This window comes from Rattus norvegicus, unplaced genomic scaffold (genome assembly GCF_021556685.1).
Source record: "Rattus norvegicus strain SHRSP/BbbUtx unplaced genomic scaffold, alternate assembly SHRSP_T2T unassigned-0000153, whole genome shotgun sequence".
NCBI classification, from domain to species: domain Eukaryota; kingdom Metazoa; phylum Chordata; class Mammalia; order Rodentia; family Muridae; genus Rattus; species Rattus norvegicus.
Window position 1 is genome coordinate 12,358 of NW_028238874.1, and position 26,340 is coordinate 38,697.

The 26,340-nt window shown below is 42.9% G+C and overlaps 2 protein-coding genes across 4 annotated transcripts; one reads left to right on the top strand and one right to left on the bottom strand.

Moving 5' to 3' along the window:
* Nucleotides 1-640: 640 nt before the first annotated feature.
* On the top strand, nucleotides 641-23,985 carry LOC147997412 (disks large homolog 5-like). Of its 3 annotated transcripts, XM_087601591.1 has the most exons (6): nucleotides 641-835; nucleotides 2,979-3,092; nucleotides 20,409-20,568; nucleotides 21,827-21,970; nucleotides 22,602-22,764; nucleotides 23,481-23,985. In XM_087601591.1, exons 3-6 carry the CDS (start codon nucleotides 20,558-20,560, stop codon nucleotides 23,508-23,510), a joined length of 348 nt encoding a protein of 115 aa, XP_087457717.1. In that variant the 5' UTR covers nucleotides 641-835; nucleotides 2,979-3,092; nucleotides 20,409-20,557; the 3' UTR covers nucleotides 23,511-23,985. The 3 variants fall into 3 exon arrangements, 2 of the variants coding, with proteins under 2 accessions (XP_087457717.1, XP_087457716.1); XM_087601590.1 differs by lacking the exons at nucleotides 641-835; nucleotides 2,979-3,092 and adding an exon at nucleotides 19,204-19,343; XR_015647897.1 differs by lacking the exons at nucleotides 641-835; nucleotides 20,409-20,568; nucleotides 21,827-21,970; nucleotides 22,602-22,764; nucleotides 23,481-23,985 and adding an exon at nucleotides 1,194-1,262 and having other exon boundaries at nucleotides 2,979-3,028.
* LOC147999300 (disks large homolog 5-like) lies at nucleotides 2,122-6,956 on the bottom strand. The gene is made up of 6 exons (XM_087601589.1): nucleotides 6,805-6,956; nucleotides 5,469-5,628; nucleotides 4,145-4,288; nucleotides 3,354-3,520; nucleotides 2,526-2,631; nucleotides 2,122-2,408 (listed from the first exon to the last, which is right to left on the bottom strand). The coding sequence occupies exons 1-5, from the start codon at nucleotides 6,929-6,931 to the stop codon at nucleotides 2,567-2,569; spliced, it is 663 nt and encodes a 220-aa protein (XP_087457715.1). The 5' UTR covers nucleotides 6,932-6,956; the 3' UTR covers nucleotides 2,122-2,408; nucleotides 2,526-2,566.
* Nucleotides 23,986-26,340: the final 2,355 nt, after the last annotated feature.

The following is a 26,340-nucleotide window of genomic DNA, read 5'->3' on the forward strand; positions in this document are numbered from 1 at the left end:
TAAGGCTTTGCCTCATCTTGGTAACAGCGGCATGTGATAAATGAAGCTTTTGCTGCTCTCTCGTGGTGATGACGTCACAATCTCTGTGTAAACCATCCACAGCCTGTTTTTAGGCTGTATTATAGTAGACCACCATTTCAGTGTTACCTGCCAGGTGCCGTGGGACACTAGTAACACACGTCTGCATGCACCTCGACAGTTTTCATTACAGTCTTCTAAGTCATTTTATGAAAATTGATAGTGAGTTCATGGATGAACATACACAAACATCTGCACAGAAACACAAACAAACACAAACTCTCTCTCTCTCTCTCACTCTCTCTCTCTCTCTCTCTCACACACACACACACACACACACACACACACACACACTTTACTGACATGGTACACGTTCTTTGCACACCAAAAATAAAGTGAGCAGTAATGAAAATACACCAATAATGGAGTCAATGGAGGGAGTTATGCAGAAGCTGGGACTTAGAGTTACTTAAAGGCCCTATGCAGGCTCTCCTTTTGTTGGAGGAGAAATTTCAAGTGCAATGTGGTTCTTTATTTTCTTTCTCTAAAGCACACAGGCTATGGTGGAATGTAGGGCTTTGACCATGTTTGGAAAGTACAATCACACTGAATTAAATCCTAGGGCTGGAACCCTATTACTCTTCTACAAAATTACAGACCAGGCTGGATGAATACTCCCAGGAGACAATGTGGACATCTCAAGACAGGCACTGGACAATGGCTGAAGACTTGTCTGAAGACTGGAAATATTTTGAAAATTCAGAGAGAAAAAAAAGGCCCCTCTGACTACACCGTACTCTAAGGACAGTTTATGCAGGTTAGGATGACATGAACTATTGTCTCATGTCACAAATGTCAGCACAAAGTATCCAAGGTATTGTATGCCAATGGTAGCATCAACAGAACAAAGCACACAGTGTCATGAAGACATAAATTATGAGTTTGTGTAGCAAGACCCAGGCCTCTTCCAGGTTCTTAGATAGTAACTGAGAACCTCAAATACGGTGGTGATGTGATAGTGTGGGGGGAATCTAGTTACAACTAGCTTCTATTGTGACACAGATGACTCTTTTGTGTCATGTTCAGCTTATACTGAATGAATAGACCCAAGCATGAGAATAACCAAATACTACATTGCTTCTCTAGCTGCTGAGCTTTTAAAAGCCCTGGGGTGACAGCAAGCTTTTGTGGACATACTGGATTGGTCCTTGTGTACTTTAACTCCTGAGTCACCTCCATTCTCAGTAAGTTAGTTCAATTCCATAAATTGGAAATCAGTCACTTGGAAAAAATACATTCTCAATACGATCCCAGATTGGCCATGGAAAAAGGGTAGCTTGAACTGTCCCACCTAGGTTCTGGGCCTGCACAGGCCTGCTCTCCAACAGAAACCTGTGTTCACAGCTGCAGGCTGCATTCACTATGGGTGTCCTTGAGGTTCTTCCCTAAACTGCTTAGATTAAAATAATTTTCATGCTAACAATCAAAAAACTCATTATGCCAATCTGGCCAACAGGAAGCTAATTTCGATCTGTATTTTGTCAGATGTGCAGAATAAATATGGTCATCATTGATAATAGGTGAAAGATCTGCTCTAATATGGACACTAAGTGATGTTGCAGGATGATCCTGACCCACAATGAGCAGTGGGAACACCAGAGCCCTGTAGGGATGGCTGGCAAGCTAACACATTGAGCATGCACAGCTCAGTAAATTTCCTGTGAATACACATCTCCTGAGATCTCTTTATTTGATTGGAGGTGATCCTGTCCACCTAATACAGTACATGATGTGGAAGGACAAAAGCACCTGCAGGAGCTGTGGTGATGACTCACAGGGTAGAGCATCTGCTGCTCTCTCAGAAGAACCACATGGACCCTAACAATTGGGTAAAGCATGTCAGTGATTACTTCATAAAGTGTGTGTCCGAGAAACAGCCACATTATCCACACAAAAGACACTGTCACACTGGGTACCCCTTGGTGACTTTGAATTCACTAATTAGCCCAGGATCCATGGAACATGCAGAGATCCATCTCCACCTGTCAGTTCTAAGTCCACAGGAGGGGACAGAACCCTTGAATAAGAATGATGGTCTTAAGAGTCAAGAGATAGAATTCAATTTTTATTCATAAGGAATTCATTTTTACAACAAAACAGGATTAAAACAAATAAATTAAAATATTTAAAAATATTTGAAAAGATAAAAACAGTAACAAGAACATATAAATATGAAACAACAAAAAGAAAATTTCAATTAAAATCATAACGAAAATATTTCTAAACAGCACATTCTTAATGAACATTTAGAAGCACAGATGTATTGCTGTTTCTCCTCTTGCACACATAATGAAAGGAGGTCCCCCAAGTTGTCTCTCAAGTGCTGTTTTCTGAGAAGAAAGTAAGACCTCAATCAGTCAGGCTGGCTTAGTGGTATATAAATTTAGGGTCTCTAAGCAATGACAAATTAACTCTGAGGAAGAATACTCATCCAAAAAATTTGTTACCATTCAGGATATTTGTCATCAGGGACTCCTGAGAAAGCAACTTATTCTTCAGGAAGCTTTCTTACTGCTGTGTGTCCAATTCCAGCTCTCTTGCACTTTCTGAGACCTGGGAGAGGAAGGCAGTTTTTCAGACACTGATTTGGTGGTGAAATGCAAGGCAGCTGTCGGAAGGCTGCCTACTACCATCTCAGTTCTATTGGACAGTCAACATGGACCTTTTAACTGATATCATTGTTGCTAACTCTTTGGGAAGGGCAAAATCTCCAGAGAGCCTCAAAGTAATGTGGGCTGCCAATATGGGACCCAGACTTATACCAGTGCAAACCAAGAACAGGGCAATGGAAGGAACCTCATTGGGTTGGCAGGAAGAAAGTAGATGTTCATATGTCACCAAGGTTAAAACCAATGACAAGTACTAATTTGACATTTGCACTTTGTTCTTATCCCGCAAAGGTGCTTCCTACACAAGAAGTCACATGACCACAGAGTGTCATTTGTCAAAGAACCAAGAACTTGTTCAAAACTCTACAGAGCATCCAATCTATCACGTGGATATGCAATAATGAGGTATGTTATTAATCTGTCACCATTTCTATACTGCAGCTTCAAAAAGAGCAGACAAATATACTTGCAAAATAATTCAGTTTCTGAAATGTGGTTGGCTTCCCAGAATACTTGTGCATAGGCAGAGCAATGAACAATTCCATTACATGAGGTGGTTGGCTGGTTGTGAGTGTAAATTAGAAAGGTGGTAGGAGAGAGCAAAGATGTATCAAATTGGCAACCTTTATCAGATATTTTTAAGCTAACACAGCTGCTCGTCCCTACCAGATGACGCTGGGTCTGGACGTTGCTGGTCTTTATCTTTCTTGTTGAAGTCAACCAAATATTTCTGGTTCAGTGCACAATCAAGATGTACCTCCTTGCTCTCCTGCTTCAGTGGGACCAACTCCTTCCTACATGTGTTCTCCATCAGGAGCTGGCTGAGCAGGTTTCTGGAAATACAGTCTGCATAGTAAGATCATGCTGCCCCTTTCTCCCATTCCCACTCCCGAGTGCCACTAACTCCACCAGGACCCAGATACCCATGAAGACTTAATAGAATTCATTTTGATACGTATAAGGCTGCTGCACAAACCACAAAGAGTAAATTCCGGGAAGAATAAATTATTTGTTTGGCCTGAGCACCAATTAGTGTCCACATCTCTCAAAAAGAACATGGATCTACAACTATCCATGAAAGCCCAATGCATGGGGGCAACATCAATTAGTAGTTGGGAAACACCCTCAAAGGAGGTCAGTAGAACCAAGAGAAGGTCATGCTAACCATGTGGTCCACACACTGAGTTTTGTAAAACCTGGTATGACACCATAGGTCCAGGTCAGCCTAATAACCTGCTGACTTCAATCAGTGCTGTTCTATCTTCTGAAGATGCCTAGACAATCCTGGGATGAGTAACAGTCTTTTGTGGAACTGAAAACTGAGTCCTAATGACCCTGGCACACTGATGTGTAAACAGCACAAGAGATAGAACCAGAGCTGAAGACCGTCCAATCCAGAACAAAGAAAGTCAGAAATGGCCATTCCACAGGTGATAGGCTTTCTGACCAGGACTTACCTAGAGAAGGTAATCTCCTTCTTCAGCTTATGGTTGGTCTCATGGATCTCAGTGTTCTCCATCTCTAAGTTGTGCAGAATTGACATGACCGCCTCCTCCATTCTCTCCAGGTCTTCATAATATGGATTTGGCCTGAAGTGTGGCCTGGCCCCAAATGATAGAATCCAGTGAACATCAGCATTTAGGAATATATGAGCTCAGGGTGGGTCCTGTACTACCCCAGTCCTGGAAGGACACCTTCTGAATTCTACATATTGGATCTTCTTCAGCTTCAGAAACGTGTTTTTCTGTGTCCGGGACACCAGAATCTCGGCATCCAGATGGAGGCTTCCCTGGCTCCCTTTGTTCAATCAAGAGGAAATCTGCAGTCAAGCCAGTTAAGCTATCAAGAGCCTCGGCCACACCTCTCCATGCTCCCCCACCCCAACACACCCAGAAACCGGTGATTTCTTTTCTCCTGTTTTGATAACAGACCTTATATCAACACAAAATTATAATCTGCACAAGGAATACAAATAAACAGACAAACGTGGCCACATAGTCAAAGAACTGTGCTGTTGACAGTGGGGCTCCCAGAACAAAGCATTCACATCACCATGAATGTGTTACAGGTAAATACTCAGGCCAAGACATAGACCCCTAGATTCCAAGTGTGGAGGGAAATATAAACATATAAATGTTGTACATATGCATTTGGATGTATGCACATACAGACTCACAGACTGAGAAATACCCACAAAAAAGAGAAATGTAAAAACAGAGTCAGAGAAAGAGAAAGAGAAATATGGAAACAGAGAGTACTGTGAAAACCAGGAGAAATGCATCCACCATTGCTGTCTCAGAGGGCAAGACACACAGACAATAACAAACAGGCCTGAGCCTGAGACCTTCTACTCAAGCATTGAGATGAACAGTTTGGTACCAGGCCCCTCAGGCTGCTGCGTGGATCTTCCAGCACTCAGTCCCCTGCCTAGCAAGTACAGAGACTCACCATAAACTCACTGCAATTACAATCTTGCAAAGCCACCATCTGTCAAGGGCTTTGCAAATGCACACTAGACACTCACTCTCCCTGACTTTATCCCCGAATTCTTCATTCAGACCACAAGATCTGCTTTTCAATAAATGGAAGCAGATGAGTCCATTTTCCATCTCGCTCCTCAGGAAGGGTCAAGGTTCTGAATCTCCTCTATATGGGAGGTGAGGTTTAGCACAGGGTGGTTAGGGAGGCACAGCTTTCTAGAACCCAAAACCTTAATAGGATAAGATGAAGGTGACCTTGCAGACCCAGGAATGAAACAAGAGCATTTGGAGCGATTCATACCTGTTCTTCATGGATCTCTCTGTCAGAAACCTCAGGCGATCTCTCAGGTCATTTCTCTCCTCGGTAATGAGCTGCAGCTCTTTAATCAGCCTCTCCTTTTCCTTCTTGGCCTGATTCTCGCTTAGTTCAGTGCCAGGGGATGATGTTTCTCTCCCAGCGTCTGTAGGTAGAAGAACACAAGTGAACCTGCATGGGGAGAATGCATAGAGTGTACATAGACCACAGTTAGGCCTAAACAGGAGAACAAGCCTGGAACCCAGTGTCACTGCTAGGCGATTGGTCTATGCTTAAGAGGCCTCTTCAGTGGATCTCAGTTCTCCCACTACTCTATAGAGACCAAGAGATGTAAGCAGCCAGGTGTTCCCTATGCCGGACATCAGGTGCTTACATGGACCACGGAGATGGCTTCTCCAGGATTATCATCAGCTGAACAGGGTACAGCTTGGTTTCAGGACCCTCACCCCTGTGGGTTCGAACTCAGATGATAAATTCACCATCCACAAGACTTGAGTGATTGGAGACACTCAGATGTCCTACCCTGATACTCTAGGCCAACAACTTTGGATTTAAAACACATTTCCATGGAGGACATGGTCAACAGACTTATCAGTTCCCCTATTTGAAATACCAAATGCCCGAGAAGTTCCAATAGGTTACAGGATGAATCTTGGTCCACATGTTCCAAATACTTTTGGTATTTTAGAAACATGGATTTAAAACGCATTTCCAGGTAGGATATGTTCAACAGACTTATCAGTGTCCCTATGAGAAATACCAAATGCCCCAGAAGTGTGAATAGGTTACAGGCTGAATCTTGGTCTACACGTTCCAAATAGTTTTGGTATTGAAAAAAAATTTTTGTAACATACAACCTCTAATATATAAAGCAAACGATGACCCTGCCAGTTAGAAGAAATCAGAGAAGGTCTAAGAACATAAGGTTATTGCCTGGAGCACAATCTCTCCCTGTTACTACTGTCAGATATCCACTGTATTTAAAGAAGCAGTGATAGTGAAATACATTGCTGCCCTGTCTAAACTCAGAAAAGGTGGACCCTCCATGAATACTGATGGTGTTATTATATCAATGTAACATAACAAATGCACTGAAAAGTAAAGACCAGAAGTTCACAGAATAATAGCATTGGCCTTACCATATCCTCCCAGTGGGGATGGGAACTAAAGTTCTGAAATCCTTGGCTTTAAGGAATTGTGATATTCATGGAAATTCAATTCCTTTTCAGATGCTCCAGTTGTTGTGGCCCATTGCTAGAAAGGTCAGCTTAAGCCTGCAGCCCCCCGGTAGGAAGCTCAAAATACACTGCCCAGAACTTACTCAACATTCCCCAGAAGTGCTGTCTTTGTCCATCATTACTTTGAGACGAAAGGCCAGACTCCTTCACTCTAGTCTCTCCACAATCGATGTTCCCCCTCCCAAAACGCTTGCGAAGACGGGAAAACATGTCTTAGCTTGTAACCGCCAGACTCAGACTGAGAGAAACTAGGGCACTGGTCGTCACTACAACACTGGTGACATCACAGAGGATGCCAGAACTCTCTAGGAGACAATAGAATGTCCAAGAAGGGACAGCTGATGTCATGGGGAGCAGACTTTGCCTCCTGCTAATGTTCTCCCTGTACTGAGCATAAGCTGAGGTGCCCTTTCCAGGAGACTTTCCTGGGGAGAGCCACTGAGCATCTCCTGCTTCCAAAGCCAAATTTTCCTCAAGGCTTGATTATAAAACCTTAGTAATTCCTATGCATCTAAATGAATGTTTCCTTTCAAATCTTTCCCAAAAAATGTCTCACTAACTCAAATTGTCCTCATTCACCAATGTTAGCCATTAAAACTTCCTGAGATTTCATACCAGCTTGAATATGCAGTCAAAAGTTCTCCTGTCTCATTATGTACAGGTGCTTTATATCACATCAAGAAATAGTCTGCATGGTAGGTTACAGCATGGGCGTGTGTTAGGGGAACACTCATGAAGTCGTGTGCTTAGCAATTGACAATTGCCAGAAAATTCCTTAGTTAAAAGAGTTGAAGTCTTTATGGTGCTAGGAACAGTGTGGAGACCAGTTGGCGGACAAAAGTGCAATATTGGAGCCACCAATGAAGGGAACCTCATGCTGCTTGTGGGGTTCTCCTTTCTGCGCCAATGTCGCCAAAGGAGCACTGCTGACAGGCCTTCTATCAGAAGCTGAGCCTCTATCAGAAAAATAAAATAGTCAAGAGATATAGGGGGTGCAGATAAAGGTGTAGGACGAGGCTATACACATCACTACGTGGATAGAGCAAGGACCCAGCACTTGTGCTCTGGGTCATGGGCTTCCCCACAAACACAAAAGCACCTGTCACAGTAAAAAATGGATACTGTATTGAGTGCACACACCAACACTGATTGATCAGATCCATACCCCAGATTTTGGGGGCAGATCCATGGCCCCAAATATCTTCCTCTCAACTTATACAGCAAAAAATAAGAAAGAAAGAAAAAAGTCAAAACAAAAAGCTCAAGCTTCTCATATGAGGATTGCAGGAAGTGTGATCTGGTGGTCAGTTCTGATTAGGCCATTTTAGATAGAACAGTGCACTGGGATGCTTAATGTGATGGGTCCTATATAAAGCTTTCTGCAATATTGGAATTTTAACAAGCCTCATCCAGAACATACAGAACAGGAAAGGATGTGATCACCATGTCCTTGCTCTCTATCAGGTTATTTTTCTGTGTCCGTGATTGTCAGCCATAGACAGCAACAATCTGAAATAGCTGGTAAACATGGAACAAAGTGGCTAAAACTATAGTTGTGGGTTACACACCTCAACTGTCAAAGGCTAATGCTGTCCTCACAGTCCCTGGAGGCCACTCTTGTAAGACTGTCTACTGGAAAGTAGAAGCAGGTTTATCTGAGCTCAAAGTGAACCTGGCCAGGTAGGAAGAGGGCAACATGGGATAATTGAGACCCTGTCTAAACCAGCACAGAAACCCACACTTCCTTCAAAGCATCATCTATGAATTCTTGATTATCTACCATTCTCTCCCTACCAGTCTTTCAGACTGGAATTGTAGAAAAGAACTGGAAATGATCTTCCTATTCTGAAGACCTTGATCTCTCTTTCCTTAGGTGCACATTAAGAACTCATGCAAATGGGTATGACCATCTGAACATCTTAGTATCATCTACTCAGTATATCTAGCATAATACTGTGCCTATGGCAATCTCAAGCTTCCCTGAGTGTTGCTGACCCAGCAAGAAGTATGAAGTACTGAGGTCAAACCCCAGTGATCCTTTCAAGGGGTTAGAAGAAAGCCATCAGAGAAACTCCACTTCTTTGTCCTTAGATTAAATCAAGCTGATACAATGTGAACCTGGTGGGCTATTTAACCATGCATCTTTCTGCCAACCCCAGCTTTCTGAGTTCAGTCCATGTGAACCTGCATGGGGAGAATGCATAGAGTGTACATAGACCACAGTGAGGCCTAAACAGGACAACAAGCCTGGAATCCAGTGTCACTGCAAGGAGTTTGGTCTTCGCTTAAGAGACCTCCTCAGTGGGTCTCAGTTCTCCCACTACTCTATAGAGACCAAGAGATATAAGCAGCCAGGTGTTCCCTATGCCTTCTGATACACGCAATAAATGCAGTAAATTTTAATTTCTGTTCAATTGTTCAGTAACTTACTTACACTTGCATATTGCTGTGGAAGTGATGGGGTTTCGTGATCAGCATTGCATTTAACAATGCATAACCAATCATCCCTCCTAGAATGACTGTATATAGAGAAAGAAAATTTATTAGAATGGTTTATAGGCTGTGGTACAGCTAATTCAACAAGGAATGGAAGGTCTAAAATGCAGTAGTTGCCCCTGTTGAAGCCAATCCCCCTAGCATAGCTGTAGCCGTTTTGTTCCATGCCTGCCAGATAGTTCATATTCTTGCTGTAATATGTCTGCCTGTCATGGTTGTCTGAAAATAATTTAACTCAGAGCAGGGTCAGGAATGATCACATAACTTGTGTATGTTTTTTTATTGGTTATTTTGTTTATTTGCATTTCAAATGTTAACCCCCTTTCCAGTTTCCCCTACAATAACCCTGCATTCCACCCCCTTCCCCAGCCTCCTTGAGGGTGCTCCCCCACCCACCCATTCCCGAACCACTGGAAGGAAGTTCTTTATGTTGTGAGGTTTCTTAATCTTAAATTTCATAATTATAAGCTTCATGTAGGACCAATAAAATTAAAGGTCTATATGAGGGCTGCAGAGATGGCTCCATGGTTAAGAGCACTGACTGCTCTTCCGGAGGTCCTGAGTTCAAATCCCAGTGGTGGCTCACAACCATCTGTAATGAGACCTGATGCCCTCTTCTGCTGTGTCTGCAGACAGCTACAGTATACTTATATATAAATAAATAAATCTTTAAACAGATAAAAAGTCAGTATGAACCTTTGTTGTCTAAAATGGCTTGAGTCAGGGCTGACAACCAGACAGCCCTTCCAGCACCTGCCTATGAGCTCACATTTTAGTCTTTATAAACTGACATAGAAAAATATCCAGGGTCCTAGCCTGACAAATTCTCAGCTACGTCTCTGATGATCAGTCTTACAGTGGGCATTCAATAAACCATCCCTGTCTAAGTGAGGTCAGAGTTTGTGTGGTTTATGGGGCAACTCCAGGACCTCAACGGTTTTGTCCATAAGGCTGGATATTTCAGCTGGTCTTCAGTACATGCAGGAATCCTGAAGAAGAAGGAAAATTAATAAAGCAAACTTCCTTTTTCCATGTCCTTGATATGAGCCAGCAGAAGGTGTGGTCCAAACAACAACCAACGGATTGGGTAAAGATCTTTACCAATCCTACAACAGATAGAGGGCTTATATCCAAAATATACAAAGAACTCAAGAAGTTAGACCTCAGGGAGACAAATAACACTATTTAAAAAATGGGGCTAAGAGCTAAACAAAGAATTCACAGCTGAGGAATGCTGAATGGCTGAGAAACACCGAAAGAAATGCTCAACATCTTTAGTCACAAGGGAAATGCAAATCAAAACAACCCTGAGATTTCACCTCACACCAGTCAGAATGGCTAAGATCAAAAACTCAGGTGACAGCAGATCCTGGCAAGGATGTAGAGAAAGAGGAAAACTCCTCCATTGTTGGTGGGATTGCAGACTGGTACAACCATTCTGGAAATCAGTGTGGAGATTCCTCAGAAAATTGGACATTGAACTACCTGAGGATCCAGCTATACCTCTCTTGGGCATATACCCAAAAGATGTCCCAACATATAACAAAGACACATGCTCCACTATGTTCATAGCACACTTATTTATAATAGCCAGAAGCTGGAAAGAACCCAGATGCCCTTCAACAGAGGAATGGATACAGAAAATGTGGTACATCTACACAATGGAATATTACTCAGCTATCAAAACCAATGACTTTATGAAATTCATAGGCAAATGGATGGAACTGGAAAATATCATCCTGAGTGAGCTAACCCAATCACAGAAAAACACACATGGTATGCACTCATTGATAAGTGGATATTAGCCCAAATGCTCGAATTACCCTAGATGCACAGAACACATGAAACTCAAGAAGGATGACCAAAATGCGAATGCTTCACTCCTTCTTTAAAAGGGGAACAAGAATACCCTTGACAGGGAATAGGGAGGCAAAGTTTAGAACAGAGGCAGAAGGAACACCCATTCAGAGCCTGCCCCACATATGGCCCATACCTATACAGATATTACATAGGATGGATGAAGCAAAGAAGTGCAAGCTGACAGGAACTGGATGTAGATCTCTCCTGAGAGACACAGCCAGAATACGGCAAATACGTAGCTGAATGCCATCATTAAACCACTGAACTGAGAACGGGGCCCCCGTTGAAGTAATCAGAGAAAGGACTGGAAGAGCTTGAAGGGGGTTAAGACCCCATATGAACAACAATTCCAACCAACCAGAGCTTCCAGGGACTAAGCCACTACCCAAAGACTATACATGGACTGACCCTGGACTCCAACTGCATACCTAGCAATGAATAGCCTAGTAAGATCACCAGCAGAAGGGGAAACCCTTGGTCCTGCCAAGACTGAACCCCCAGTGAACATGATTGTTGGGGGGAGGGCGCTAATGGGGGAAGGATGGGGAGGGGAACACCCAAATAGAAGGGGAGGGGAAAGGGTTGAGGGATGTTGGCCTGGAAATCGGGAAGGGGAATAACAATCGAAATGTAAATAAGAAATACTCAAGTTAATAAAGATGAAAAAAATAAAAAGAAAAAAGAAGGTGTGGTCCAGATTAGAGGTGGGCCATTCCATCTCAAAAGATCTGAATTAAAGATTTATCTTCTGATCTCCAAGATTTGGATTACAATTAGGTCTTCTTGCTTCAGAAAATTTAATTAAGAAAAAAAATCCAATGGTGCTTATGCCTTTAGCCTCAGCATCCAGGAGGTAGAGGCAGGTGGATCTCTGAGTTCAAGGCCAGCCTGGTCTACAAAATGAATTCCAGGACAGCCAGAGCTACACAGGGAAACCCTGTCTCAAAAAAACAAAGAAGAGGAGGAGGACCAAGAGGAGGGGGTTGAAGAGAGGAAAACAGAAAGAAGGAAGGAGAGAGAGAGAGAGAGAGAGAGAGAGAGAGAGAGAGAGAGAGATCCCCCTCACAGGGCGTCAAGCCATTTGGCATTAGTTAATTCCAGGTACACTCAAGTTGACAACCAAGAACAGCAATCCCATTACCCGTGGTTGTGATCTCACCCTGGTAGGCTCCTGAGTAGGAGGCTGAAGCAGGAGAATTGCCATAAGTCTGATGCCAGCATGAACTACACACATGTTCCAAGCCAAGCCAATCTCAGCTACAGTTTGAGATTCTGTCTGAAAAATATGAAAGAGAAAGAAAACATAATTTCCTAGAGCAGTGTTTCTCAACCTTCCTATGGCCTCAACCCTTTAGAACAGTTCCTCATGCTGTGGTGACCCCAACTACAAAATTATTTTGTCGCTACTTCACAACTGTAAATTTGCTACTGTAATGAATCTTTATTGTAGTATAAACTATCTGATAGGAGACCCTGTGTGGGTCACGACCCACAGGCTGAGGGCCTTTGCCCTAGAGGCGGTCTTGGCCTAGATTATATAGTTCATATTAAAAGTGGGCTCTCTCAGTTTTTGAAGGTCAAGTATATTCACTTGTAACATCAAAACTTAAAAATTCAGCTGAGCTGGTGGCTGGTATGGTGTGACATCCCCCAGAATAGCTTTGCTATTTTGTTCCATGTCTGCCAGCCATTTCATATTGTTGCTGTAACATGCCTGCTGTCACTGACAAGGAGAAGGGACTTGGCTCAAGGACATGCTGACCACACACCTTGATTTGTTCTGAATGTTCTGTATGCGGTTTGCTAATCTAGAGAAATTCTACACCTGAAGGAGTGGTTCCCTGAAGTGGACACAGGTGAAAGGCTAAGGCAGATGTGTGAAGGAACATTTAACTGAGGTAGACACAGGTAAAAGGATGTTCTGCTAAAGCACGCATGTGAAAGGACACATGATGAAGGGTTCTGCACTAAGGACACACATGCATTGGTCTGCCTTGCATTCTGTAGTTGAGCTGCATTTGTTGGGACTTCATAGAACCACAGCAAAAAACCTTCTGGTGGGCTGCTGTAGTTTCTCGCTGTTTCCTGGGGCTCGGGCTGATGGGCAGAGTGATGTCAGCTGAGACAGACACATGTGCTGACGCAGGACACACGCTGAGGCCAGACCCATGGAGGACACGGGATATTGAGAGGGAGTTTGGATGGAGTTATGCTTGCGTATCTTGTTGGTCTGGGGTCTCTGGTGATCTCTGCTCACCTGAGAGCTGCTCTTACTGACTGTGTAGCATCTTGACTGTTTTTGTTCCACTTGGACAGCCCTCAGGACCAGGCTCTCCTCTCTCTTAACCATGGCTGCTGTCCTCTTCCTCTCTCCTCTCCATCATACATGTTCTTCCTTTATTCTTTGGCAATTTCTACTTCCTTCTTCCCTCCTCATGATCCTCTCTAGCAAAGCCCTCAAAGCTCACCTCCCCCATCTCTCTGCTGTGCAGCTGTTGGCTGTTGGCTTCTTTATAATCACAGTTAACTGGGAGCAGGGTCAGTTATTTGGGGTTAACCAGTCCTGAGTTCCACAAATTAGCATTAAAATACAAGCAGAATTAGGCCAATACACTACAGGGGTTTTTGTTTGTTTGGTTGGTTGGTTTGGTTTAATTTTCATTTACCTTTTTACTTGTTATTTTATTTTTGGCAATTTTTTATTAATCGGTTATTTTATTTATTTACATTTCAACTGTTGTCCTGCTTTCCACACGCCCCTCATCAAACCTTACATCCCATTTCTGCTCAGCTTTGCCTATGTGACAGTGCTCCTGCACCCACACATATCCATTCCCACCTCACACCTCTAGGATCTGCCTTTGGTGGGGCTACAGGACTCACCTAGAACCATAGAGCATCCTTGCATACACTTTGGCTGGCAGTTTGGCCCCTGGGAGCTTGGGGATTAGGGAAAGAGGATCTGGTCAGATATTAAAGCCAATGATTGCTGCTTTCTCTTCTTTTTTGGTTATAGGTGAAATTTTGTTTGTGTGCTTATCTTTTTTTAAATTATTGAGAGAAGATTAATTTCTTGGTCTTTCTTGGGTATAGTTTAGTTCATTGTCTTGGAGTTTTCCTCCTATTAGCCTCTGTTGTGCTTTCTTAGAGAAAAGAATTGTTTAAATTTGGTTTTGTCATGAAATATCCTGGTTCCTCCTTTTATGGTGATTGAGGATTATGCTGGATATAGGAGCCTGTGTCTGCATTACATCTGCCCAAGATTTTCTGACTTTTAGAATCTCTGTTGAGAAGTCTGCTGTAATTCAAATACGTCTGAATTTATTTGATACTAGATATTTATACCTTACCCCTTTTAATGTTCTTTCTTGATCTGTGCATTTAGCGTTTTAATTATTATGTGAATGGAGGAATTTTTCTGGTACAATTAGTTTGATGTTCTGTAGGCTTGTTGTACCTTTATGGCCTTTTCTTTCTTTACCTTATGGAGGTTTGCTGCTATGATTTGTTGAAGGTGTTTACTGGATCTATGAACTAGAAATCTTAATTCTCTTCTATATCTATTATCCTTAGGTTTCAACATTTAATTGTGTCCTGAAATTCATGGATGTTTTGGATTCAATAAACCATACATGTTTATCTGAGATGGGTGTTTTGTGCTTTGTGGGATGACCTCCTTGACCCCAGGCTGCATGAAGAATCTCAGCTGACAATGGGGACATAAATTATAAGTATGTGTAGCAAGACCTAGGCTTCTTCCAGGTTCTTGGATATTAACTGAGAACCTCAAATACAGTAGTAATGTGATAGTGTGCGGTGAATCTAGTTACTATTCTCTATTTTGATATAGATGACTCTTTTTGTGTCATGGTCAGCTTATAATGACTAGAAGACCTAAGCTTGAGAATAACCAAAGACTACATTGCTTCTCTAGCAGCTGAGCTTTTAAAAGTCCTGGTGTGACAGCAACTGTTGGTGGACATTCTGGATTATTCCTTCTGTACTTTAACTCTCTGTGTCACTTCCACCATTAGTTCAATTCCATAAATTGGAAATTCCTCATTTGGAAGAAACACTCTTTTTTTTTAAAGATTTATTTATTTATTTATTTATTTATTTATTTATTTATTTATTTATTTATTATATACAAGTACACCGTGACTGTCTTCAGACACACCAGAAGAGGGCATCATATCTCATTACAGATGGTTGTGAGCCACCATGTGGTTGCTGGGATTTGAACTCAGGACCTCTGGAAGAGCTGTCAGTACTCTTAACCACTAAGCCATCTCTTTAGCCCAAGAAATACTTTCTGAATATGATCTGAGATTGGCCATGGAAAAAGGGTAGCTTGAACTGTCCCACCTAGGTTCTCAGCCTGCACAGGCCTGCGCTCCAAAAGAAACCTGTGTTCACAGCTGTTGGCTGGCTAAGAAAGATTTCACGAGACGTGATACACAGCCCTCGGACTTCTGCTCCAGTCATCTGCACAATTTTTTCCGGACGATATCCTCATACCTCCAGCAGGCGGGTGATGAAGCTTTCCACTCTCAGCTCCCCTTCAGCCATCTTGTGGCCACCAGACTCTCCTCCCTGCAGCAGGAACAAGGGCTTCTCCATGGTGGCTGCAGCAGCAGTGGTGGTTTGGCATTCTCACCTAGGAGACCCTATGCTTTCTACCCCAGTTCCAACTCACCTCAGGCCCGGGCCTTCCCCCCATCCACTTCCCACGGAGCAGGGAGAGCAGCACCCACTAGAAATAAAAGGGAAGCCCTTGGTCCTGCCAAGACTGAACCCCCAGTGAAGGGGCTTGTTGGGGGGAGGGTGGTAATGGGGGGAGGATGGGGAGGGGAACACCCATAGAGAAGGGGAGGGGGAGGGGTTAGGGGGATGTTTGCCTGGAAACCCAGAAAGTTAATAACAATTGAAATGTAAATAAGATATACCCAATTTAATAAAGATGGAGAAAAAAATAGAAAGAAAAGTCACACATTTAAAACAGAACAATATGGACCCTAATTTTAAACCACAGCTCTGTCAATTAACTATACCTTAAGGAAGCTCAGAAAAGCAGGCCAAACAATTAATATTTTCTCGGTTTAAGTAAATAATAATGTCCGCTTCTTGCTATTGTGGAGGGAATTAAATAGATAATATGTAATCATGGAAGTTTTGAAGTACCATCCATTTTTCTGTTCATTAAATCAATCTTACTCATTTCATTGATCAAATATGTATGTTTTCTTTTCATAGTTACATGTATAATAAAACCAGTATAAAAACCTTCAGAATATTCAGTTATTATAGATATTTGTCATTTCTTACAGAGGGCAACTATGATTGACTACACCCAATTCTATAAAAAACAAAACTCAGGAAACCTGGCCCTTGGCAGCAATGAATCAAGAAATATCTAGGATGGTGGGGCATGAATTCTGCCAAGCAATGAACTCAGATAGGTGGGGTTGTGAGGAAGATGTATGGTTGAATAGCACACTAGATTCACGTTGTATCATCTTGATTTAATCGAAGGACAAAGAAGTGCAGTATCTCTGATGGCTTTCTTCTAACCCCTTGAAAGGTTCGCTGGGGTTTGACCTCAGTTCTTCATTCTGCTTGCTGGGGCAGCAACACTCAGGGAAGCTTGAGATTGCCATAGGCACAGTATTAGGCTAGAAATGCTGAGTAGGTGATACTAAGTTGTTCAGATGGTGATACCCATTTCATTTGTTCTTAACGTGGACCTAAGGAAAGACAGATCGAGGTCCTTAGAATACAAAGATCATTTCCAGTTCTTTTCTACCTTTCCTGAATGAAAGACTGGTTGGCAGAGAATGGTAAAAATTCAAGAATTGGTAGATGATGCTTTGAATGGAGGGTGGGTTTCAGTGCTGGTTTTAGACAGGTTCTCAATTACCCCATCTTGTTCTCTAAGTTGCTCGTCAGGTTCACTTTGAGCTCAAATAAAGCTGCTTCCACTTTCCAACAGGTAGTCTTACAAAGGGGCCTCCAAGGACTGTGAGGACAGCATTAGCCAATGAGAGCTGAGGTGTGTAACCCACAACTATAGCTTTATCTGAAAGACCCTCAGACAGAGGAGACTCTCGCTCCAGTCCTGAGGACAATCACCACCCCATGAACACACAGGACTCAGTCTTGATGTAAAAACAAGAAGTTTACTTTGGGATACCAATGCACTGGGGCTCGACACGGTCCTCACACAGGAGGAATGTGAGGAGCCTCAAACAACAGATATATACAGCTTAAAATGTCAGTTAAGATTACACAGTTTCCTTAGCTCAGCTATTTCGTGCCAAGGATAACTAGGCAGATGTTTCTCATCCTGGAATTCCTGGGATAAGGCTGTAACCACAGCAATGCAGCTATTTCAGTACAAAGGACGTCTGACTTGATATATGTTTTCTTATCCTGGGGTTCCCAGGACAAGGACCAAGGATATCTGTCTTGGCAGGTGTTTCTCTTCTGGAGTTCCCAGGAAAAGGCTATAGCTATGTCAGCCTATAGCACAGCTGCATTCAGTACCAAGGACATCTCACTTCTATAGTGGTCAGTCAGCTTCCCAGAGATGTTTCCTGTCTTCTAATTGCCCTGCAGTAAATATGTTCTGTACCCTCTGTTCTTATGGTCCAGCAGCTTCCTAGAGAGTGGGTGGGAATGTGCTTTCTGTACTTTCTGTTCTATTGTCTAATGTGTAGGGGCTAAGCGAGGGCCAGCTTAAAAGATTCTCATTCGTAAGAAATGGCTGTACTGATATCAAACGGGCATCTTTCATATCTACTTTCTTCCAAGTCTACCAGCCATCTCAGATTGTTGCTGTAATATGCCTGACAATCAAGGACATAGAAAAATAACTTGATACACGGCAAGGACATTGTGATCATATCCTGTGTTGTTATGTATGTTCTGGATGAGGTTGGTTAAAATGACAATATTGCACAAAGCTTTATATAGGACCCATCAAATTAAAGGTCACTATACACTGTCATAGCTAAAATGGCCTGGTCAGAAGTGACCACTGGATCACTCTTCTGTAACTTCACATGAAAGGCTTGTGCTTTTTGTGTTTTTTTATTTTTCTGTTTTTTCTTATTTATTTATTTATTTATTTATTTATTTATTTATTTATTGTTTTATATGTTGTCAGGAAGATAGTTCAAGTCATGGATCTGCCACCAAAATATGAGCTTTGCTACCAATACTGTAAACAGTATTAGTGTATGCATTCAATAAAATAACTTGGTTTTTTTTTTTTAAGTAGGATAGATGCGTTTGTGTTTTGTGGGGTGATCCATGAAACAGGAGTGAAGATGCTTGTTTCTTACTCTGTCCACTGAGTTATGTCTCTAGGCTTGTCCTACTCCTTTGGCTGCATCCCCCCCAACATCTGCTGACTATTTTATTTTTCAGATGAAATCACACGTTATAGCTTAGAGAGGCCTGTAAGCAATCCTACTTTGGTAACTTAAGTGCAAAGAGGAGAGCCCCACACTCAGCCTGAGGGTGCATTCACTGGTGGATCCAATATTTCAGTTTCCTCTGCTAACAGATCACCACATTGTTGCCAGGACCATAATGAATGCAATTCTTTCTCCTAAGGAATCTGGTGGCAACTGTCAAATGTTAAGCACAAAGCTTCAGGTTGTACCTATAACACACACCCACATCGCAACCTACCCTACAGGCTATTTCTGGGTGTGATTTCATGCACCTGCACATGATGAGACAGGAGACCTCTTTGGCTACTTATAGGAACTGGTGTGATTTCTCAGTAATCTTTAATGGGTAATATTGCTGACTGAGGAGAATTTGAGGTAGGATGAAACATTTCTGTGCAGGGATTGGGGAGGAAGCACTCATTTAGAAACATAGCAATGACTTAGGTTTTTCCAATCAAGCCTAGAGCCAAATTTGGCTTTGGAAGCATGTGGTGCTCAGTGGCTATGCCACAGGGAAGTCCCCTGAAAAGGGTCCATCAGCTTTTGCTCAGTACAGGGAGAACATTAGCAAGGAGGCAAAGTCTGTTATCCATGACATCAGCCGTCCCTTCGTGGACATTCTATTGTCTCCTAGAGAGACCTTGGAATCCCTGTGATGTCACCAGTATCGTTGTGACAACCAATTCCCTACTTTTTCTCTTACTGTCCAAAGGATATATCCACAGGCATGTTTGCCCGTCTTCTCAGGCGCTTTGGGAGAGTTGATGTTGATAGAGAAGAGTCTAGAGTGAAGCAAACGAAACCTAAAGGTAATGATGGACACAGGACATGGGGAATGTGGAGTAAGTTCTGGGCAGTGTATGTTGAGCTTCCTCTCAGGGGTGAGTATGGGGGACTTCAGCTGGCCTTTATAGCAATGGGCCACAACTACTGGAACATCTCCACAGATATTGAATTCCATGATTATCACAATTCCTGAAAGTCAGGGTTTTCACATTATTAGTTTCTCCATAACCACATGGAGGATATGGCAATGCCTATGCGATTATTGGGTGAACTTCTAGTCTTTACTTTTACAGTGCATTCGGTATGTTAAATTGATATAATAACACCATAAGTAGTCATGGAGGGTATAACTTTTCTGAATTAAACAGGGCATCAATGTACTTCACTTTCATTGCTTCTTTAAATTCAGTGACTATCTGACAGTAGTAAGAGGGAGAGAACTGTGCTCCTGGCATGACCTTATATTCTTAGAACTCCTTTGACTACCTCTGGCTGACGGGGCCAATCTTACCTTCATATATTAGAGGTTCTGTGTGGCAGATATTTTTCTACAGTAGCCAAACTATATGGAGCAGGTAGAGAAAGAGCCTGTAACCTATTGGCACTTCTGGGGCATTTGTCATTTCAGTAGGGGGAATTAATAAATCTGTTGACCATGTCCTCCCCCTACATGACTTTTTAATGCAAAGTTATTGGACTAGAGTAACAGTGTAGGATATCTGAGTATCCCTGATCAATCAAGTCATTGTGGATGCTGAATTGATGATCTGACTTCTGAAACCAGAGGGGTAGGGTCCTGAAACCAGGTTGTAGCCTGCGTACCTGATAATAATCCTGGAGAAGGCATCTCTCTGGTACTTGTAAGCCTGTGTGGGCGGGCATAGGGAACACCTGGCTGCTTACATCTCTTGGTCTCTATATAGTAGTGGGGGAACTGTGATCCACTTAGGATGCCTCTTTCACATAGACCAAACTCCTTGCAGTGACACTGGCTTCCAAGCATGTTCTCCTGTTTGGACCTCACTGTGGTCTGTGTATGCTCTATGCATTCGCCCCATGAGGGTTCACTTGTGTTCTTCTACCTACAGCAGCCTGCAGACAGACGTCATCCCCTGAAAATGTCCTAAACAAGGTGCAGGCCAACGAGGAAGAGGAGAGGCTGAATAGAGAACTGGAGCTAACTACCAAGGAGAGAAATGAGCTGACAGATCGCCTCCTTTATGTGACAGGTGGATCCATGAGCAAGAGGTATGCATTGCTCCAAACAAACGAACTTGTTCTAAACCTCATCTCCCATAGAGAGGAGATTCAGAACCTGACCCTTACTGAGGAGTGAGATTGAAAATGGACTCTCTGATTCTGCCTGTTGAAAATCTGAACTTGCAATCTGAGTGAAGATTTCAGGGATAAAGTCACTGGAGCATGAGTTCCCAGTGTACAATTGGAAAGCCCTTGACAGGTGGTAGTTTTGCAAGGTTCTAGGTGCTGTGAGTTTGTGGAGAGTGTTTGTACTTGCTAGGAAGGTGACTGAACGCTATCATCTCCTGGCAGCAGCCTTAGGTGACAGGACCCACAGTGTGCATATCAATGCTTAAGTAGAAGGCCTGAGGCTCTGGCCTGCTCCTTCTTGTCTCTGTGCCTTACACTCTGAGACAGTAATGGTGCATGCATTTCTACTGATTCTCATTGTGCTCTTTCCATATTTGTCTCTCTTTCTCATTCTCTGAGTCTGTTTACTTTTCTTTTCTTTTTCTTTTTTTTTTTTTTTTGGTTCTTTTTTTCTGAGCTGGAGAACTTACTTTTTTTTTCTTGTGGGTGTGCCCCAGTTTGTGTGTCTGTGTGTGCACAGGTCTGCATGCATATGCACAACCTTTATATGTTTCTCTATCCCTCCACCTTTGGAATTTAGGGGTCTGTTTTTTGACCTCAGGATTTACCTTTATAATAGTTTCATGGAGGTGTAAGTGCTTTATTTTGGAAGCCCCACTTTCAACAGCACAGTTCTTTGCCTGTGTAGTCACATTTGTCTATACATTTGTATGCCTTGGGCAGATTATAAGTTTGTGGCAATATCTGGTCTCATCTCCAGAATTATGTGTACTGTCTGCCTCTAGAATATTAGTTATTCGGCTTGTAGCATTCCACTTGTCAAAACAGGAAAAATGAAATCAGAGGTTTCTGGATGTGTGTGTGTGTGTGTGTGTGTGTGTGTGTGTGTGTGTGTGTGTGTTTGGGTAAGCTCTGTGGCCTAGGCTCTTGACAGCATAACAGGTTTGAATGCAGATCCAGCCCTCCTGATTGAAAAATGTGAGCCAGGGGACCCTTTATCTGGGTGCTTAGCTTCTGTTGTCCTGGGCACACAATTCCAAGTTTCTGAAGCTGAAGAAGATCCAAATATGTAGAATTCAGAAAGTGTCCTTCCAGGGCTGGGGTAGTACAGGACACAGCCTGAGTTCCTCTAATCCTAAACCTCGATGTTCATTGGGTTCTATCTTCCTGGGGCCAGCCCCTACTTCAGGCCAAATCCATTTTATGAAAACTTGAAGATAAAGGAGAAAGAGGTCATGTCATTACTGCACAACTTAGACACAAAGAACATTGAACATCGTGAGAAATTTCAGGAGCTCAAGAAGGAGATTAACTTCTATCGGTAAGTACTGGTCAGAAGGCCCCATCACTTGTGGAATGGCCATGTCTGCCTCTCTTTGTTCTGGACCGGAGGGTCTGCAGCTCTGGGCCCATCTCTTCTGCTGTTTAAATATCACTGTGCCGTGGGTCTTTTGGACTCAGATTCAGTTCCATAAGGGACTGTCAGTTATCACCACAGTGTCTATGCATCTTTAGAAGGCTCTGGATAGAACTACACTGATTCAGGCATCAGAGTGTTATTAGGCCAACCTGCGGCTCTGGGGTCATACCAGGTTTAACAAAGCTCAATGTGTGGACCACATGGTTTACATGACCTCCCTTGGTTCTACTGTTCTCTTGTGGTTATTTGCCGCCTACTAATTGATGTTGCCCCGATGCATTGGGCTCTCATGGGTAGTTGTAGATCCCTTGTTCTTTTGGAGAGACATGGACTCTTATTGGTGCTTGGGTCACAGGAACAATTTATTCTTCCCTGGATTGGCCGTTTGCTGTTTGTGCAGCAGCCTTACATGTATGGAGATGTATTCTTGAAGTCTTTATGGGTATCTGGGTCCTGGTGGACTTTGTGGGATTTGGCAGTTGGAATGGGAGGAAGAAGCTTCAGGATCTTACTATGCAGAGTGTGTTTCCAGCAACCTGCACAGCCGGCTCCTGATGGACCAGGCATGTATGAAGAAGAAGTTGGTCACATTGAAGCAGGAGAGCAAGGAGTTACAGCGATATTTGTTTGAGTTGAACCCGAATGCTGAAGACGAACAGGAGAAGACCAGCAACCTCCAGACCCAGCAAAATGTGGTAGGAAAAAGCAGCTGAGTCAGATTAACAATGTCTGATACCATTTGCCTATTGGATACATCTTTGCTTCCCCTATCATCTTTCTAATCTCCCCACACCCAATCAGTCACCCACCTCATGTGATAGAGTTATTCATGGCTCTGTCTATGCACAAGTATTCTGGGATGTTAACCACTCTCCAGAAACTGAATTATTGGCAATTATACTTCTCTGCCCTTTTTGAAACTGCAGTCCAGAAATGGTGACAGAGGAATAACATATCACATGACTGCATCTCCCTGTCATAGATTGGATGCTATGAAGAGTTTTGAACGAGTTCTTGGTCGTGTGACAAAGGTCATACAGGGGTAATGTGATGGTTGGAAGCACCTTGTAGGGATAAGAACCAAGTGCAAATGGCAAATGAGTCCTGGTCATTGGCTTTGATCTCAGTATCATGTGGCCTTCTCCTTTCTTCCTGCAACCCAGTTAGGTCTCTTCTCCTTTCCCCGTTCTTGGTTTTCACTGGTAGAAGTTTGAGGAGCAGCTTGTTCTCCCACAGTACTGTGAGGGTTGTTGGTGACTTTCCCCAGGCTGCAGAGATATTAGCAATGATTTCAGTGAAAAGATCAGTGCTGTCTCTGCAATGCAGCTGAAGGGACAGAAGGCAGCAACTTGACAGCTGGTATGCGTGTCCCCACCAAATCAGTGTCTTAATAGCTGCCTTCTCCTCCCAGGTCTCAGGAACTGCAGGAGACATGGAATAGGACAGATCCCAGGAAGACAGCCCCCTGAAGAGTGAGTTTCTCTGTCAGGAGTTCCCTGCTGACGACAATCCTCAACAGTCAAAGACTTTTTTGGGGAGAATATTCTTCTTCTCAGTTAATTTCCTCATTGTATAGAGACCCTAAATTTATGTATCCGTATGCCAGCCTGTCTCATTGAGGTCTTTCTCCTCTCTCATACCGACAACACCATTTGAGAGACATCTGAGGGGACTGCCTTGAAATCTCGTGTCCTAGAGGAGAAACAGCACTACAACTGTGTTTCTAAATGTTCATTAAGAAAATGCTGTTAAGAAATATTTTTGGTTATGATTTTCATTGAAGTTTTCTTTTTGTTATATCATAGTTATATATTCTTGTTACTGTTTTTCATTTTTTATACCATTTTAGTTGTTCATTTTATGCCTGTTTTTTGTAAATTGTATTCCTTATGAATAAAAATTGATTTGTAACTCTTGACTCTTATGACCATCTTATTCAAGGGTCCTTTCCCCTCCTGTAGACTTAGAACTGACAGCTAGATATGGATCTTTGCATGGTCCAGTGAATTCAAAGCCACCAAGGGGTACACAGGGTGATGGTGTCTTTTGTGTATGACTTTTTTATGGAAACACACTTTATGATGTAATCACTGACATACTGTATCCATGCTCTCATGTCTTCTGCTCATCCTAGTCTATATCAGTCTACAACACACATTCCTTATTGACTGTGTGCACCAGATATTGAGTAACACACACTCATGCCTGTAGAGCTGCAGAAAAAATGACAACTTTCACAAAGGAATATAGAATAATCCTAATCGAGAACCATGTGCCTCAGTTTTTCTTACAATACAGCAATATTATTAAACCAGAAAGATAATGACCATCAACGTCATTTTGGGAAATAGGTTTTTATAGGTGCTGTTTCACTTGATCATTCATATGCTGTGTTTTTTATTGTTGCTGATTATATTTATTTTTATCATTTAACTCAATGGATCTTTTTTTTTTCAAATGTATGTCTGGGCCACTCCTGAGTGCATTTCCCTCATGATCAAAAGAGGGAATAGCATTCCCCATTGTAGATGATTGTTAGGGACCATGTGGTTCTTCTGAGTGAGAAGCAGATGCTCTAACCTGTGAGTCATCACCACAGCTCCTGTAGGTAGCTTTTGTCCTTCCAGGGCATGTGCTATACTAGATGGATATGATCACCTTCAATTAAGGAGAGAGATCTCAGGAGATGTGTATGTACAGGTGGTTGAGCGGTGCCTGCTCAATGTGGCAGCCTGCTAGGCATCCACACCGGGCTCTGGTGCCTCCACTGCTCATTGTGCATTCAGGATCATCCTCCAGCACCACTCAGTTTCAATTCCAAACAGATCTTTCACTTACTATCGATGATTATATACATTAAGCACATCTGATAAAATACAGAAGAGACTAGCCTCCTTCTACAGGCCAACTTGGCATAATGAATTCTTTTGATAGAAAGCAAGATAATTATCTCAATCTATGCAGCTTAGGGAGGACCTCAAGAGCATCCATATTGAATCCAGACTGCAGCTGTGACCACATGTTTCTTTTCCAGAGCAGGTCTGTGCAAGCCCAGAAGTTAGGTGGGATAGTTCATGTTTCACCTTTTACCTTGAAATCTGTGATTTTATTGAGAAAGTATATTTTCCACGTGACTCATTTCCAATTTATGGAATTAAACTGACTTACTGAGAGTGGAGGTGACTGAGAGAGATTAAGTGAAGAAGAATAATCCAGTATGTCTGCAAACAGATGCTGTCTCATTAGGGCTTTTCAATGCTCAGCAGCTGGAGAAGCAAGGGAGAGGCATTGGTGACTCTCAAGCTTAGGTCCTCTAGTCATTATAAGCTGAGCATGACACACAAAGGGTCATAGTTATCACACTAGAATCTAGTAACTAGATTTAACCAACCTACCACATTAATGCTGTGTTTGGTGGTATTTTTTGCCCTCTTAGGACCTGGAAGAGGCTTGGGGTTTTCTAATCCTACTCATAATTTATTAATCTTCCCAACACTATGGGCTTTGTTCTGTTAATGCTAACAGCGCCATCCAATACCTAGGATATTTTCTACTGACATGTGTGACGTGAGACAAAACAGTCCCTGTCATCCCTCACCTGAATAAACTTCCTTAGAGGACAGTGTAGGTGGAGGGTCCTTCTTTCCTCTCCAAGATCGAGAAACATTTCCAGTCTTCAGACAAGTGTGTCAGCCATTGTCCAGTGACTGTCCTGAGATGTCCACAATGTCAGCTGAGTGAGGGCAGGGCAGGGCATTGGGGCAGGGCTGGGCTGGGCAGGGCATTGGGGCAGGGCAGGGCAGGGCATTGGGGCAGGGCAGGGCAGGGCAGGGCAGGGTAGGGCAGGGGACTGGGGCAGAGTCCATGAGGTGTCAGTAGGCAACAGGCCAGCTGGGGCTAGTGTGGGTACAGGGCTTCTAGTGTGGGTGTGAGAGGAGGAAATTAGGAATGGTCAGATTCTGATGCAGCATATAGGCGGGAAGGAGCTTAGACCATCTCAGTGCCATATAGGGACATTGTAGACACTGATGGGCAGTGTGGGGATGGTAGGGTCCCATATACTGCTCTCCGCAGGTGTCAGGAGAGCATACAGTGGCTCTGTCAGACTTATGACAATCAGGCAGGCACTGGGTGCAAGTGAGAATCATGGGACAAGTCCTGTGTGCAGCCTGGTTTGGGGACATTCCCAGGTGCCCCATGGACTGCAAATTAAAGGCAAAGGACACAGGGAAGCCAGCAATTCCCATGCACATGACATAAATACCTGTAGA